The sequence below is a fragment of the Symphalangus syndactylus genome, chromosome 2 (genome assembly GCF_028878055.3).
Source record: "Symphalangus syndactylus isolate Jambi chromosome 2, NHGRI_mSymSyn1-v2.1_pri, whole genome shotgun sequence".
Lineage (NCBI taxonomy): Eukaryota > Metazoa > Chordata > Mammalia > Primates > Hylobatidae > Symphalangus > Symphalangus syndactylus.
The window spans coordinates 17,911,218-17,929,428 of record NC_072424.2 but is presented as its reverse complement, the minus strand read 5'-3'; the positions used below and the strand labels follow the sequence as shown (position 1 = coordinate 17,929,428).

Sequence of the window (18,211 nt, the reverse complement as noted above, 5' to 3'; positions counted from 1 at the left end):
GAAGTTTAAGTTCCAGTTTTGATGCTTGTTAGCTGAATGACTTTGGGCAGGGCAAGAAACCTCTTTGAGACTCAGCTTCCCTCTCTGGAAAGTGGAGATAACAGTGCCTACTTTTCACTTGTAAGGTTTGAGATAAGATGTAAGAAGTGTCGAGCAGCTTCTTGGCAGGTAAGAAGCACTGAGTAAATTGATCAGCTGATCCTTCCCTCCCTCCCTACTTCCTTTTGTCCCTCCAGGTGCCTCTGAAGATGAAGTCTCATTTACTGCATGAATAAGGAGTGGTTCAGGCAGCTGTGATGTATCAAATCCAATTCTCAGTGAGCGCAGCAGGGCTGATATAGCTCCATCAGTTGGGATAGATGAAGAACACAAGGTCTGCAAGTTGATCTTTCACTGGAGAATTGGTGGTGATAGTGGTGGAGGGCAGGGACACTTTGACCACACAAATGTTGTGGACCAGTTCATCTTAATGAACCACTGGGCAAATGAGCACCCAGCAAAGGCCAGGCTCCCTGAGAATAGACATGCATTTGTTCACAGGGGAGCAGGCTTCAGAGAGTGGGACCGAGGGGCCCTGGTGACTGTTAAATACCCGCCACTCCCCAGACGAGCTAGCAGCCAGTTTGAGCGGCCATGAGAAGCGGTGTGAGCACAGTGTCACACTGCACAACTGGGGTAGGAGTGGGCCACAAACACATGGGTGTGGCGGTCTGGATGGGGAAGACCTTGGGGTGGGCATTTGCCTTGTCCAAAGTGGGCAGCTGCTTCTTAGTTTTTTGGACTGAGTGCTGCCATCGGGAGATGCAGACTCAAGGTTGCCAGATCAAATGCTTCATCAGAAGCCAGAAATTCAGATGTTAATGTAAGAGCTCCTGTTTTTAAAATATTGGCCATGAGTTACATTTAAAAAAAAATTTTTTTTAACATGGAGCAGCTCAAACCAAATATGCAGCAGGCTGCAATTAGTTCAGGTTGCCAGCTGCCAGCTTCCAATTAAAGATTCCATGTGGCAAAGGCTTGGGTCTTTATTGGAACAGCTGACATGGATTTATTTGTTCAGTCATTGATTCAACAAATATTTATTGAGCACCTACTGCATGCCAGGCACTAAGTACTGGGGATATAGCTCAGATCACAAGCAGACAAGAATGCCTGCTACCCTTGTGGAGCTGGTGTTCTGCTGTGACCCCTCCATTCTGCCTGAGGCCACTGAATCTTTGCAGTAGTAATGATAATGATGACCTGGTTATTCCCTATCCTCTTCTTAGGGAGACTTAAAGTGAGCAGCTCAACCTCAATCATAAAGTCCAGTTGTGTCAAACAGGCAGCCATTCCTGGTCCTTGACTCAGGTGATGGCTGCTGGTGGGGACAGAGACACCAACTTGGGGATGTCTCCAGCTGTCCAAAGTCAAGACCAGTTCTATAGGCCACGTGGGTGAGATGCCTCCATTTGCATTTGAATTGAGAAGTTCAGAGTTTGCAGTACAGATGGCCATGAAAACATCTATTGATATCCCCCAGGAGCAAAAACTTTTGGCACAAAAATGAGGGCTCCTTATCTGCTTAAAAAACACAGCCCCTGCCATTCGTCAGCGTGGAAGGAAGTTCCCGAGTTCTCCAGAGCGCAGCCATCGAGTAGGTGGACATGTTGTGGGAAGCTGCATTCCAGAGCCTCATTGAATGCTCACATGTTTGCAGCCCTGTCCTGGATGCCTGCCCTCAGCCTCTCCTCTAATCATGGGCTGTATCTGTGGCTGTTTCATCTTACACATCTGATTCCTCTCACCTGCCAGACCATTCTAGAACACAGCCTTGTTCCTCCATGGGGGAACAGTAGGTCAGATAAATGGTCATGGGTGTCAGGTCAGGATTGTGCTGATTTCTGCCAAGGACTGGGGTGAGATCTCAAGGGAGCAGCAGAAAGGCCTGATGCCACCTGTGCTGCTGCTCACTGGAGCCAGGGGAATTCAGATGACATTACAAGGATGGAAAATCTCAAAGACACCTCACAGGCCCCTATTTAGGAAAACGTGCTCTCTGTATATTGTGTTTTAATGAAAATGGCAGCTCCAAAGCACCTTTAAACTAAGTTCCGTTTTTCACTGTGTTTTCCCCTGAGTGATGAGTAGCATTCTTTCCTGTCCTCGAGTCCCTATCTCTGCTCAGGGTTATGTCCTAGAGTCTTGCTGTGTCCTGGTGCAGGGTATACAGACTGTCCCAGAGTGCTTTCCCATTGGGAAATTTATTTGGCCAAGAGAGGAGCTGAGTTCTGGAGGTCTCTGGGCTGCTGGCCCTGCTGGATGAGGGGACCTGGCTTGTGCTAAGGTGGATCTGGGCTCTGGGTTGCCCAGGAAGCCACTAAGAGGTGAATTCTGCAGGTTTCCCTGGGTCACAAGCTTACTGGCCTGATTCTGCCCCAAGTCACCTGCCACTGTGATGTTCACTTTCGCTAGTACCTCATCACTCAACGTTATTAAGCAGCTGCTTTTGGAGGCATTCAGGGCCACATCCGAGCCAGGGAGAGGGCTCCTCAGTGCCCCAGGCTCCAGGGCACCAGCACCTTTAACCTGAGCGTTTTGAAGGTGACTCATTTTGTGATTGACCCAACCTCTTTCCAGTTTCTCTTTCTTTCTCTTTCTGATATTTCTTATCCTGCCCTTCCTTTTACTTTCTAATTTTTCTCATTATTCTTCCCATTGTCTTTACTGAAATCTAGATGAAGCTAAATATTTACCAATAATAGGTTGTTGCTTTAGTTGATAAAACACCTAATTTTGTAGCATCTCAATGGCCAGTGGGCAAAGTTGTTTTACAGAACTTTTTGATGTGAAAATTTTTAAATACCTTCCACCAATTATCAGCACTTTTATTTCATCTGCTTCCCTCTCTCCCTGTTTTGGTGAAGTCTTTTAAAGCAGATCCTAGATATGGCATCATGTCTGTAAATACTTTGATATGGAATTTTAATCTGTAAGAACAACAACAACAAAACCCAACAACAAACATACAAGCAAACAAAAAAACCCAAGTGATCTCCCATTACTATTGTAATACCTGATGAAATTAATAATAATTTCTTTGAATCAGGATCCAAATAAGGTTCACACATATTTGGCATACAAGTTTTTGGAAATAATTTGTTTTTCATTTAGAATTCTTTGGTAATTAATACTACCATCAATGCCAGTTGCTGAGTGCCTCTTGTGAGATCTTGACAATTATCTCAAATCTTCACCACCTCCTAACAGAGTGCTCTGCCCGTTTTATAGATGAGCAGGGCAACTTAACTGCTTGACCCAGGTTATGAGGCCTCGACTGGATCCTGCTCTGTCAACTGCTGCACCCAGGTTTACGTAGACCAGGATTTTCTGTTTGTGTTCAGACAATGAAAACATTTTCAGTCTTCTGTTGTTTACTCCCAAAGGAAAGGCACCCTCTGTAGAAATGTTTGAAAATAGTTGCATTAAACATTTGGACTTCTGGGGTGATGCATGTGGTCTCTGCACATTGTGTTGCTGCCAAATATGCTTACATTTACACCATGCCCCATAGCAGGCATGTTTGAGTGTGTTTTGCTATTTTTATTATGAGGCAGAAGTGGTTTTGAATATCCTGTTGTTGCTGAAGACAACTCCTGCAGGAAGGGAAGCACAGAACAGCCTGGCTCTTTACGTCCATTCTGCATTATCTCACTGTTTATTCCTCCCCACAGCTGCTGAGATAGTGGCAGTTATCTCCATTTACAGAAGAGGGCTCAGAGAGGACATATGCCTTGCCCAAATCACACCATGAGTAAGAGGCAAGGGCAGGATGCAGGGTTTTCAACTCCACAGCTCTGGTTGCCAACCATTGTACTTTCAGAGCAACACTATCTTCCTTGCTATTTCCCCACTTTTGAGGTCCTGCTTCTGGACCTTTCTATGCCAACATTTTATCCTGAAAAATTCCAAATATTTAGAAAGTTTGAAAGAGTAGAATGATCCCCTATATACTCTACCTAGATATAGCAATTGTTAACATGTAATCATATTGGTTGGATATCTCTATTTATTGTTCATATATGCATTTCTCTGAACTACATGAAAGTAACTTACTGATACAAGAGGCTCCTAAACCCCCCTAAATGTTTCAGCTGCTTCTCCTACAAAGAAGGCATTCTTCTACATATCCATGTCATTACTGCACTGAAGAATATTAGTATACTTCCTTACTATCACCTAAAATCTAATTCATTCTCTAATCCCACAATTTCCCCAATCATCCCCAGTGTTTCTTTTTAATAGCTTTTGGTTTGTTTTGATCCAAGATCTAGTCAGAGCACATATGTTTCATTTTTGGTTGTTTTGTCTCTTCAGGCTCTTGTAATCTGAAACATTTAGCTTTATTCTAACTTTATTCGTGGGCTCACCTAATTGTTCATTGAGGGTGTTTGACTTGTTTCTCTTCACCTATTGGGTCTAAGGGTTTGATGAGATCCAGAGTATGCATGTTTGGGAAGAATGTTCAGTGGGATGCCATGGCCTCCTGTCTCCTTGTGTTGAGGGCACAGAAGAAAGGGTCTGTGGTTCCAGTGTCAGGGGCCACAGGTAAAGAATGCAAGTTAGGGTCATTTTTCTAAAAGCTGAAGAAGAGTCGGCATGAGCAGTCAGAGGCTTTGCATTGGGAGCTTTGCCTCACCCACACAGCCTGTTCTGGTCCTCTCTCTGCCAGTCCCACTGCCTTCCATGCCCTGGGAGCTGGATAGATGGATGACATCTCTAGGCTTGGGCCACACATTTCCACACTGTCCACTCACCAATCCCCACCCATCTCACCCTAGTGTGTTTAGGAGGGTACAGCAGTAGAGTACATGTTTTCATTGTCTCTTATACACCTTTTTGTTGAGGGAGGGACTCCTGCCCTAGGGTTATGAGGACAGTCATACATGACACTCAACCCTGGGCAGATGAGATCAACGGCAGGTTATTCCTCACATATACTCATAGCCCAGGGGAGGAGTACACTGCACGCCATGCAGGGACACAAGGAACAGAGTGAACAGCCAGGAACTATGGGAGGCAGGCTTTATAGTATATCAGGAGGGTGGAATGGTCCCTGGTAATGGCAGGAGGATGTAATTGACTTATTGAATAATTCCACAAGCTAGCAGGAAGCTGAGACTCACTATTCAGAGATAAGCAGAAACTGTGCCTGGTCACATCAATAAGAAACGTGGTTTGGGTACAGGACCTTATTTGTGAAAGCAGAGTAGGGAGGGGAACTTGTGGTTAGGACATTTGAATCCATTTTGGTTTCAGATGTCAAGACAAGATATAACATTGGGCCTCAATTTTAGACTTTACACTGCTCAAATTTAACACCCTTATTATTCATTCAATATGTGTACTCATCCTCATAAGCACTTCATATGAATTAATTAATTTAATCCTTACACCAACCCTCTGAGGTAGGCGCTGTTATCAGCGTCACTTCAGAGATGAGGCAACTGAGGCCTGAGAGGTCAAGCACCTTGCCTAAGGTCATGTGGCTGGTAAGGAAAGAATCAAAATCCAACCCAGGAGAGCTGCCCGCAGAATCGGTGCCCCCACAGTTGAAAAGGGCATGAGATTTAGAGTGAGGGCACGAGGACATGAATCCTGGCTCTGCTTTGGGTGGGCATTTATGTTTGCTAAGCCTGTCTTTGCATCTGTTGGGAGGCTTATCACAGAGCAAGAAGGACCATTCCCAAGGTGGGTGGTAATTCCGGAAACTGTTTGTGGTCCGGTCATGGGCTGGTCTCTGCATGCCATTCTTCTTATCCAGGCGAGGGGTGGATTATTTGATTAAATCAGCTGCTGCAAAGGAAACCCCTCTTTGGATGATAGGTACAAGAGAGTTGGTGGGAGCAACTTCTTGGGGTCTTCATTTCTTTTTCCACCTCCTTCCCTGTGCATTCTTTACCCTCTTTCCAACAAACATCAAACTTTGCTCTGCAAAAATCTGATCTCAATCGTCCACACTGAGTGAGACTGGGGATCAACATGTTGCATTTCCTGAGTAAGGTCGTATCTCTATATCTCTAATTGGGGAAAAATCTGTGTCTTATTAAAATAATTGCAGATGTCATTAAGCTGGTGGGGAAAGCATGTATGTGTGTGTTGTATGTGTGTATTGTGTATGGCTGTGTTGCTTGACTTCCTTAAAAGTCCAGTGCATGTACGGAGGAATAGGGCACCCTGTGCCGTATAGACTTAGGCAAGACATCTGACATCTTGTAGCTTCAGTGCAGTCATTTCTAAAATAGGAATAATGGGAATTCCTGCCTGATAGGGTTCTTATGAGGATGAAGTCCTGTTGGAAAGCAGCAAGTGAAGGGCTTGGCATAAGAAGTCTGCAATATCATAACTAACTATGATTATTATTCTAATTGTTGGCTTTGTTTTGGGGGATGGCCAACTACTCCAATTCAGAGTAAAGACCTGTCTGAGGGCAGTTTGCTGGCCCACAGGCTTATAGAGACAATCCATCAACATGTTCTCCCTATAACCACACCCACCCCTTGTTCCCAGGGCTAATGAGTAATCTGATAGGCCTTCCTGCCTAGAGTGGAGTGGCCTGCATTTTCTGCTGACCACATTGGATGCCTGTTTATAAGAGCTTTTCCCCGTTGCCCAAGAGAGGCTGACTAGGGAGGAAAAATCAATAGTGCAATGAGGAAACATGCTTTCCTTTCGGCTGTCACCTGGAAAACGTTTTTTGTTTATCATGTGTCTTCAAGTGTTATTATTTTTTTTTTCTTCAGATCTCAAGGGTTGAAAGTGACTTTCTGGGCCATTGTTTGCTCATAGAATGACCAAATGATGCAGAGTTTTATTGCCATTCTTCTATCTGCTCCCTTTTCCCAACACACAACCTCACTACCCTCGGGTGGGGCTTAAAGAAGGTGGGGCAGCCTTCTCGACCCAGCATATTCATTATTTGTAAGATAAACAGCCACCATTTATGGAGGCCTTCAGTGCCCCAGGTGCTATGCTGGACCCTAACTTATTACTGAACAGAATATTCACAGTGGCCTTGGAAGGTATGGCAGCGTCCTACGGGACAGGAGGAAGATATGTAGCCTCAGAGAGGTCAAGTGACTTTTTTCAAGCCACCCTGCCAGCAAACACCAATGCAGGGATTTGGACTAAGTCTAATTATCTGATTGGGTTTATATTTCAGTATAATCTTGTGTTATTTATAGTTGAGAAAAAGGATGGTGAAGTCTGTCATCCTAGTACTTGACTTTAAAGCCCCCTGGAGTCTTAACCTATCTTGAAAAAGGCCTGTCATCTAGGCACATGGGCTAAGGGCATTGATAAATCCATGAAATCTTTTAGAAGCTTATAGGGATCCTCTGGGGCTTTGGGCACTTGACTTTGAATTAGAAGAGGCCCAGGGGGGCAGTGGCATCACTGTCCCTTGTCATGGACTTGCTGTTTCTGCTGGTGTGATGTCAATATCAGCCATTCCTTTGGATTCCCAACTTTGAGCTGCATCTGTTGCCACATTTAGCATGTGGACTGTGATAGATACATACCTTGGAACATCCCTAGAGGACCAGGGTCCTCACAGGTGGCTCTGGGTGGGAGGCTATTTCATGAGACCAACTACTGGGGCACTCCAATCTAGACATCTTCTTAAAGCAGAGTGCAGTGGCAAGCTCACGTGTTCTGATGCGTACAAGCAAAAACCTCAACACCCAATTCCACGATCTGTTGTGACCCAGATTATACAATCTGTAATCTCCATAAGAGTTGGGACCATATTTGTATTCACCAGTATTATAGGACAATACCTGGCACATCGTGGACACTCAGTAAATATTTGTTGAATGAAGAAAAATTTGGCAAAGATGATAGTCCACTCTCTGTCCCCTCCTGTGTCCTTTCTATGTAACAAGACACATATCCTGGGGTCCTTAAGTCATGTTGAGCTATGGAAACAGAATTAACCAACAAGAGCATGGGAGAGAGAGAGAGAGAAAGGAAGAGGGAGGGAGAGAGAGAGAGAGAATGTGTGAGTGTGTGTGTGTGAGATTGTGTGTGTGTGTGTGTGTGTGCAGGTGAGCGTATGTAAGTATAGTTTTTATCTGTCATGAGTCTAGATGCTGCCTTATCTAGCCCTAGTCTGGGGATCCTCCTAGGGGTAGGACCATATTCTAATTTGATGCCAAGCTGGTTAAAGGCCTGGAGAGCCCCCAGTGATGCCACGTGTGCCTCTGGAATTGCATCTGCTGCTTGTAGGTGAAGACTCAGGTGACCAAAAAAAGGTGGTCGGTGGTGCTTTTGTGATTTAGCAGTGAAAGAGCTACTGGCAGCCACGGTTTGCCTAAAGGGGAAGGGTGTGTGGTTTTCTGTTATATTTTGCTTTCAGATCACTCCAACTTTAGTTTTCCTGCTTTTCATTCTTAGTCAATATCAGATCCTCCTTTACCTCTTTTCCGTTTTGGTTAATTTTAGTGGATTATCCCTGCATCTTAAATAATTGCATCCTTTTGCTTCCTTCCACTCAATTAAATTGTGCGCACACAAGTGTGTGTTTATGTGTGTGGCGTGTGTGTGTGCATTTTGTGTGTATGTATTTGTAATTATAAGCTTTATCTAAGGAAGATTTAAACATGTGAACCACACATGAACAATGCACAAACTAAAGAGGAAATTGCTTGGCATAAAGTTAGAATTACATCTTTGAATTTTCTTCATGAATTTTTTTTCTTGCCCTGTCTTATGGTGCTGAGTGAATGTGTTTTAAGGTCTTCAAACTATATCATGAGAAAATTAAGGAGAAAGTATATAAAACTGCCCCCACTTTGCCCAGGAGAAACTAAGATACAAATAGATTAAGATAACTGTCTGGCTGGACGCGGTGGCTCACACCTGTAATCCCAGCACTTTGGGAGGCCGAGACGGGCTGATCATGAGGTCAGGAGATCGAGTCCATCCTGGCTAACATGGTGAAACCCCGTGTCTACTAAAAATACAAAAAATTAGCCAGGCATGGTGGCGGGCGCATGTAGTCTCAGCTACTTGGGAGGCTGAGGCAGGAGAATGGCGTGAACCCGGGAGGCGGAGCTTGCAGTGAGCCGAGATCGCACCACTGCACTCCAGCCTGGGCGACAGAGTGAGACTGTGTCTCAAAAAAGAAAAAAAAAAGATAACTGTCCAATTTAAACAGCAAAGAAATAGAAGTATGTCTTGGATTAAAATACAACAACAATTTATCTGACTTTGGGCAGTTAAAATTATCATTAAAGAAAATAATATGTTTACTTTAGTAGTAACTTTGCTTTTCAATGTAGTAACATTTGACCAACACAGTCTAGACATTTTATTTTTAGTTTGAATCCCTATTAAGTGAAATGATGTTGACAATAGTTAACAATTCATGAATACTTGTAATGGGGGAAGTCCGTGATTTTGAGGTGAGACTGGCACTGCTGCTGAATTAGAGTTTATTGATAACAATGAAGAAAATATTGCATTCACACCTATACAGTCTCATTAAATAGCATTTTTCCTTTGAAATGATTCATAAATGATACCTTGTAATCTGTTAGAGTTCCATGCCTCCTACTCATGTAAGGCTGTTTATTTCTGGTCATCAAACCTAATGAAGTTTTAGGAGTCTTACTCTACTCTTAAATAAATTGTGAGATGCAATGATGCAATGGATAACTAGTGTGATTATCCACATGATTTCAGTACAGAGTACATAGACACACCAGCTCTTCTATTCTTTTTTTTTTCTTTTTTTTTGAGATGGAGTCTCACTCTGTCACCCAGGCTGGAGTGCAGTGGTATGATCTCAGCTCACTGCAATCTCCACCTCCTGGGTTCAAGCAATTCTCGTGCCTCAGTCTTCCAAGTAGCTGGGATTACAGGCACGCACCACCACACCCAGCTAATTTTTTGTTTTTAGTACAGAAGGGGTTTCGCCATGTTGGCCAGGCTGGTCTCGAACTCCTTGCCTCATGTGATCCACCCACCTTGGCCTCCCAAAAGCTCTTCTATTCTTAATGAAGGCTTTGCAGAGATGGGGAAAAGCCTTCACAGTGAGAACAACAGGCCTGACCCTTATCCCCAAAGGAGCTCTGCATCCTTGGATCTGTCTGAGCCTTCTGGACATTAAGATGTTTCTAGCTGTTCTGTTTTTATTGGAAATAAAAGTAAACTAAATGGTTTTACCCACCTTCTAGTGGTTAAAGAGTTGCTGCAATTTCTTTAGCCTTTTCTTGAAAAACTCAAGGACATCTGTCATTATGCTGGTAGGGATGTACTGACACTTGCGAGCTACCAAGGCTGGCTGGGCTATAGTCCTCTACACTGAATGGCTTCAGGTTGCTGTGCCTTTTCATTTTGTTTTCTGTATTTTTTTCTCCCCCCATGACACAAGTGGTGCTTGAGATGATTTTAATGGCTTTGTGAGGTGGGTTTAGATTTAGATCGTATTGGGTTGATGCAAAGGTAATTGGGGTTTTTGCCATGCTTTTTTTTTTTTTAATGGCAACAACCACAATTACTTTTGCACCAATGTAATACATGGCTGTGACCCACCTTCTACCACAGTCATGAAGAAGATTCCCTGGGGATCATGTTAAATGCAGACTCTGATCCACTAGGTCTGGGGTGGGGCTGGAGATTCTGCATTTTTAACAAGATCCCACATGATGCTGCTGCTCTGGCCCCTTGTGACTCAAGGTTTGATTTACAGATCGGCAGCATGGCCCCCCGCAGGAAGCTTGCTGGAAATGCTAGCTCTAAGGTCTTTTCTGAAACTGCTGTCTCTGGATCTGCAGTCACAAGACTCCCAAGTGATCCCTGGACACATTAAAGTTTGGGAACCGCCGACCTAACACACTGCTGGAGACCACAGCTTCACACCTTGCCTAGAAGCAGGGTTCCCATTTCTTGGATTCCAAACCACTTCCAAAGAGCTTGTGGAAGGATGTTCCAGACCTGGGCATGTCCTGTCTTGGGAACACCTTTAACGTCTCCAGGACTTTCCATTCCACTATGTGCCCACCTCTGTCCCTGTTAAGATCCTTAAGCTTTATTAAGACCTTGGTCCTCTGCATATTAGCTCCACTGTCTGCATTCTTTGAGACAGACGCCAGTGGCTGGAGCATGGCTGGAGAAGGGACATCGATCTTTCTTAGTACTGCTGCTCCCAGAGGATATAATTTGCTTAATAGATGTGTTCTGGCTGCAGCTACTCAGGGTAGAGTGAGGGATTGTGCAAAAGCCTGGGTGCACCAGGCTTTAGAAAAATTGCCATGAGGATAATAAAACCCAAAAGACAACAAGATGAGGAAGGAAGGTGCTCTGTGGTGTACCTGGTCCTATTGCCCTGTGGCCGATTATGTGAGAAAAAATAGGAGTCAAGGTTCTGGGGTCTTACAGAGTGGGGGTGTGTGGCCATCACAATGTCAATCGCACCCTGTGGGTGGCAGAATATATTTCAGAGGTGGCTGCAGCCATATCCCTCATCCACCTGCTTTTCTATAGTAAGAATTTGCCACTACCCAGTCAATGGGTGGAGTCATTTCCCCTCCCTGGAATCCAGACTGACCTTAGGACTCACTTCTTTTTTTTTTTTTTTTTTTTTGAGACAGAGTCTCGCTCTGTCGCCCAGGCTGGAGTGCAGTGGCGCAATCTCGGCTCACTGCAAGCTCTGCCTCCCAGGTTCATGCCATTCTCCTGCCTCAGCCTCTCCGAGTAGCTGGGACTACAGGCGCCCGCCACCACGCCCGGCTAATTTTTTGTATTTTTAGTAGAGACGGGGTTTTACCGTGGTCTCGATCTCCTGACCTCGTGATCCGCCCGCCTCGGCCTCCCAAAGTGCTGGGATTACAAGCGTGAGCCACCGCGCCCAGCCTAGGACTCACTTCTAACTGGAGATGACACTACACAACTTCTGAGACTAGGTCGGAAAAAGCCACTGACCTTCTGCCTTGTTCTGGGATACCTGCTGTGGAGGAAGCCAGTAGCTATGAATAATTCTGACCACCTTGAGCCCACAGTGCTGGAGAGGAAGGTTTTTTCTGGGGGTGGGGGTGGGGTTCCAGATCCTTTATTTTCAGAGCTTGCAACAGTTGGTTAGCAATGCTAGCTAAGCTGGTATAATCCGAAGGCCATCCACCTTTCTCTTTGGGCACTCAACCAACAGAATCTCTTTCTTACAAACAAGATCATTGACCAGTTAGGATCTGTCTCAATGTGTATGTGGGAAGAGGTTCTCTCCCCCACACTTTTCCCAACAAGATGCAACTCAAGTCCATAACACAGCAACTAGTCATTTCCAGTATCACTGATTCCCCCCACCCCCAGAATAGGAAGTTGAGGTAAGAGGGGAGAGACTGTGTCCTGTTATAAGAAAAACAACAGCAGGGGTTCCAGCTCCTGCCAGGGTTCCAGCTAACAGCCTGGTCAGTGGACAGCCATTTACTGTGCCCACATGAGAGATTCTAAGTGGGAACTACCTAGGCGATGAGCCCCTCTCAATTTCCTGATCCACAAATTCATGAGCAAAATAAAATGTTTTTGAAGTAATTTGTTATGTAGTTACAGAAACTGGAGTATTCTGAAGCTTTAGTTATCAGAGATACACTATATATTCTTAAAAACATCCTTCAAGTAAAATTTATTTCATTTCATTTCATTTCATGTCTTAAAAACAATTGAGAGCAGGGAGTATGTTGTCACAAAATCAAACAAAGCCCGAAAACTGTCTGGTAAAAATATGCAGCTTTAGGCTAGAGTAAAATGATAATAGTAATACAATTCTAGTTTTTGTTTCTCTTCTGTCAGGCCCTACATATGTATTTCATTGTTTAACTTTCATTCCAACTCTGTAAGGTGTGTCTATTTTAGAGATGAAGAAACTGAGGTTCACAAAATGTTAAAGGACTCATCATGTGCCACATCAGAGCTGGGATTTGAACACTGCTGGACCTGACTCTAGAGCCTGTCCTGCAGTGGGCGGAAGAGCTGTTAATGAGAAGAATTAAATTACAGGATGTCCTGTCCCTGGATCCAAGGGTTTGGGACGCTTAGGTATCATTTAGTTCAATGCTGGGGACTCCTGGCCCATCAGGGCCACCTAGGGGAGTGTTTTAAAATCCACATTACCAGACTCTGTTCACTTGGAGTCTTAGGTCTGTGGTAGGGTGTTTTCTAGAAGGTTCTGACTCTTCTCAAATTGAAGTCTCTGATTTAGTTCAGCCTCCCCCACTGCAGAGGCCGTGGGAGGGGAAGCAGTTTGCTCCACAGCATGGAGCAGCTCAGTTGGAGAGCAGAGGGGCAGAGAGCTGGGGAAGAGAGCAGTGGCAGAGAGCAGCTGGGGCAGAGAGCAGGGCAGACAGCTGATGCCCAGAGAGGGTGCTCCTCCATGCTGCTCTAGAGGAATTTTGGAGGGCTGATAGCAGTGAGGGGATGCAATAGGGATTCTGTAATAGAAGTGCTCCAGATTTAGGGTTGGTGAAGGGTTGACTGGGTTCTGTGATGATGGCACTGCAGAAGTCCGTTCAGACATCTGGCAAATAGCTACAAGCGATGCCTGTGTGCCAGGCAGAGGTGCTGGGGGCCCAGTGCTGAGCAGAACAGTCATGGGTACCATGCTTTTTGAAATTACATAAATACACAGACTTTTAGGACTTAAAACCTCACAGTTAGAGGAGGCAGGGAGAGAAGGGGGAAGGGAAGGAGGGAGGGAGAGAGACAGGGAGAGAGACACAGAAGATGGGTGGATTTTAGGTCTCTTAGATACGCAATAGAATTGAGAGTCAGGCTGATCAAAGTGAGAATCAGTGTCGCCTGTTCAAAGTCCCAAATAGATGTTAACTTCTGTGGTCTCTGAGTGCCTACAGTCGCCCAGAAGTGCTACTGGGCTCTGGAGTGGCTCCTGCATTCCAGAGTGACACTCTGGAGTGACAGCCCTGGAGTGGCTCCTGTCCTCACACCCTCACAGGGGAGCTGAAGCTGCAAACAGAACATGCTCATACAACGTCCCAAATCTGGGATAGAAACCGGGGCTGTGGGACTCCTGATTCTGTCTGGAGACTGGGTTGGCTTTAGGGTGACCAACTATCCTGGTTTGCTCAAGATTGAGGGGTTTCCTGGGATATTGGACTTTCAGTGCTAAAACTGGAAAAGTTATGGACAAACCAAGACTGCTGGCCACCCTAGGGGGTTTCCTAGGCGAAGTTCAGCTTTCTCCTCCTCTCCCACTCCCCTGCGCTCCTCATCTTGGATCATGGAACTCCTTTTCCCAGAAGCCCAAACCAGAAGCCTAGGAATCAGCTTCAGCCACTCCTGCCCACGGGTTCTCCATGCCATCCATTTCCTCTCCAATCTGCTAGTCTCTCTTGCAGGGACAGCTGCCGCAACCCCAGCACCTCCCACCTTGACTTCTCTTCTCTCCTCTGAGTCCTATCGTCACCATGGTCAGGGCCGCCATTTTGAATTGGAATTCCCATTCCATGCTCCTCTGCCAAACCTCTCCTTGGCTCAAAATCAAAGTCCTCTAGCCTGGCACTCACAGCCCCAAATGACTTGGCTTCTTTTGCCCTCTCCAACTGCATCTGAAGTGGTGCTGAACTTAGTTCCTCAGGTAAAGACTGGCTGGAGAGCTGGGAGGTGGCCTGATGGCTGAGATCTGAAAAAGCAAACCCCTGCATCTCTGCCACTTTCTTCCCCCCAGTTTTTCTCTTGGCAGTGACTGCTTTTCATTGCCCAACCAATGAAGACAGCACACGGGCAGCTGTGCCAGTTACTCCTTCCCTTATGTTCCACCTCAAACCTATTTTGTTTTCAAGAGACCATGCTGCTGCCCTGGGCTTGCCCTATTCTGACTTCAGTTTCCAGTTTACTTTGGAACCCCAAGTCCTTGGAGTCTTTGTACACACAAAGCTACTCCCTTATGCATGGAATTTGTCCTTGCTGGCAGGTGGTGATGGAAGAGTCTGCGAAGTCTCAGTGATTCTTTCAGTCCTTCCCAAGCCTTTGAACCAGCTGAGAACTGACAGCAGGGCCTGTCTCTTTCCCCTTCCCCAGCAGGCTGGATTCCCACCCTGAGGGTGCATAGAAGGGGGGCCTCCTTGGGAACTTCCCGCAGCAACAGAACGCTCAACCTTCATGTACTTTTCTTTTTATGTTTCAGTTTTACAGAGTTTTTGGATCCGTTCCAGAGAGTCATCCAGCCAGAAGAGATCTGGCTCTATAAAAATCCTTTGGTGCAATCAGATAACATACCTACCCGCCTCATGTTTGTAAGTACCGTGATTTCATTTCTTATTTGACTGCTCTCTCAAAGATGAACCAAATGGGTTTTTATCTTTGTTTTTCTAACCCTGAAGACAGTGGGTGGCCTGAGAGAAAGAGAAGGTGAGCAGCCCATCAAATTAAAATCCAGTTCCATGTCATGATAAGAGCTGCTTGGTCATGTGAGAAGTAGTCTGTTAGAAATGCTCATTCCCTGGTACCACAAAGAAATAGCACTCGAACATAAATTTAATTCTGTCAGCAAGACAATTTTTACTTTCTGCAGAAAGGGTGCTCATTGCAGATGGAATAATGGCGAGAACACGCTTGAACAAAGGAGGGAGGCAATTTTTATCCCTTACGCAGCCTGTCCCTGCTACTGTGTCCCATCTCCATTGGCTGGAGCTGGACCTCACAGTCTAAACTAATACCCGATTGGCTAACAGCTTAAAACTTTCTTAAATAGGTAAAGGCAAGGGAGAACAAAGGAAAAGAGGAAGTTGCTTATGAAAGATTTAAAGAAGTAATGACATTTCCAAATAAGGAATGGGCATAAGCTATAAGCTAAGATTTGCCTCGGCCTGTCTAGACATGCCTGAGTAAGCCAAAGTAACTAACTGGACTAAAGTGTAAGAACTAACAGTTGATAGGAGGCTTTAGAGTAAGAAGCTATTATTCCTAGTGCCTATTTTATTTTTAAACTAAGACGAGCTTTGAAGAGGAACTTTTCTACTTTCTACAAGTCATTGCCCAATATTGTGGAATGAGAAAGGACTTGCTTGTCTGGGCTATGCTGAGTTACAGTAAAAGAAGACTAGAAACCAGTGATGAGAATTTTCTGTCCCCTCTCTTTTTAGGATAAGCCTTGATTCTGCCAAATGAAGGTATCCAGATAGCTCTGTTTAAACCTCTTTTCTGATTTTAGCTGGTCAGTTGTTGGCCACTAATAAGACCACCTGTGCCTCAACCTCTTGAGAGTGTCTTGTGTCTCTCTCCTTCTAGAATAAATGGGCAAGCACCCATAGAGCTGGTGAATATATTGAGATAAATTTTACCTCTTCCACCCCCAATGCCACATGGCAATTGCCACATGGCAGTTGTAACCTTTTACATTTCGCTGCCTGTATGCCAGGCTTTTTGCGGAGAGCTTAAGAAATGATGGTCTAATTTAATTCTACCCAGCATCCCAGTGAGGAAGATGTCATTATTGTCCACATTTCACAGATGCAAAACTGCATTCCAAGAGAGATGAGGGAACTTACCCAATGTCACATAGCTAGTGAGCACAGCACCAGGTTCTAGCAGCCAGCTCTTGGAGCTCAGCTCTCAGCCAAGAGGCTGCCCTGAGGGTTGGGGGCAGAGTGTCTGGGACTCCTTGCTGATGCTAATGAAGCCCTGGAGAATTGGAGGATTACCATCAAACCTTTCTAGAACAGAGGAAATATTTAAGCCCCTCTTTGTTATGGAACGATAATGTCACTTTTGGATGGGCAGCCTCCCAGCACTTTGAAGGTTATTCCTGTTGACCTGCCATGGTGTCTCGTGCCTCTCTGGGAACTGCTCCAGAAACTTCATAGACATACAGGGAACATTTTTTTATTTTGAAAGAAATCCCTCTGATTTTACAGAGGAAATTTTGTTAATTAGTGATGATTGGAAAGATCTGTGTTTTTGCAAACTCTTGGAAATGCCCATAATGCCAGCGAGCATTAAAGTATTATTTTAATTGCTTCTTAATAATTACTTTTCTACTGGAAAGTAAACTGGATTTTTATAAATCTTAGGGAAACTGACAAATTAGGGTGGTTGTGAGTAGGGAATTACTTACACTTGACTATTAAAATGAGGCTTTTTTCATTTCTGCCGTAACTCAAATATTCTATAAATCCTAGAAATAAAGGAAGCAGTGTATGTGTAATGAGTTTACTCAATGGCTTTAATAGGGAGAAGCTTCTATTTATCAGTTACTCCTATTTTTCATAACATTTTACATTTCATGTGTTGTAAAAACACAATTTGGAGATGAATGTTCATATGGGTTGTGTGAGAAATCTGTGGCTGTGTCCTAGATTTATGAACAATGGATTGTTTTGAAGTCTAGATACAAATGCCACAAATATTCTGGCTACAGACATAAATACGATGGAGCAATTTGCATGCTGGCGGTGGTAGAAATTAGTCAGTAGACGGCTTATTCAGTGCTGGGGTTCTCAGAGAACAGAAGGATATTCAGCTACACATACTGATTCATACCCTCTATTCTCCTAATGCAGTAAGTTCAACCTTTTATTTCATTAATAGCAGTTGATGAATTTCATTCATTTGGTCACACAATTCAGTACAATTCCCTAATAAACACAAGGAAAGCAGTAGATACATTTATAATACCTATAACACAAAGATGAAAAATATTTTGTCACCCCATAAAAAAGATTTGTTCTCCTGGGTTTTAAGAATTTAATATAAGGCATTATATTATTTTGGTCTTTTAAAACCTTCAGATTTTAGTAGAAGAATTGGTAATAGAACATCCATTTTCACTGATGTATAAAATGGCTTGATTTTCTTTGAAAGCTCACATTTTTTTATTTTTACATAAAAAAATCCTGGGGTCTCCTTTAATTTTGGTTGGAATGTTTTAATCTAAAGATGAACTTTCTAACTTTCTTACCAAGGTGTTTTTTAAAGGCAGCTGGCATTGACTTGGATTTTTTTTTATTGGATAATTAATGCTTCTAGAGTCATGTGTGTGCAAGTTAGAGGAGCCAACTGGGCAAATGTAACAAGAAAATTAACAGAATAATGGCTGGGGATTAAGTGCAGAGTAAATGGTAATAATGTCACTGGCAGCCTCCTAACTTGCACTTTCGCTGTGTGTGGCACCATTAGCTCAGGTGATGTCTGTCACCCTGAAAGTTGGGTGTAGTTGGAA

The 18,211-nt window shown here is 44.3% G+C and overlaps 1 protein-coding gene across 9 annotated transcripts in view; it reads left to right on the top strand.

The window, feature by feature from the left end:
* The window catches only part of PLPP4 (phospholipid phosphatase 4), a 148,785-nt gene that overhangs the window by 34,854 nt on the left and 95,720 nt on the right, over window positions 1–18,211 (top strand). For 5 of the 9 annotated variants that reach the window (XM_063625751.1, XM_055247073.2, XM_055247139.2 and 2 more), the window contains exon 2: window positions 15,179–15,287. In XM_063625751.1, coding sequence (XP_063481821.1) covers window positions 15,179–15,287 — 109 coding nt within the window. Of the gene's footprint in view, window positions 1–344; window positions 374–14,557; window positions 14,630–15,178; window positions 15,288–18,211 lie in introns of those variants that run through there. The other 4 variants (XM_055247103.2, XM_063625720.1, XM_063625676.1 and 1 more) reach the window with 3 other exon arrangements.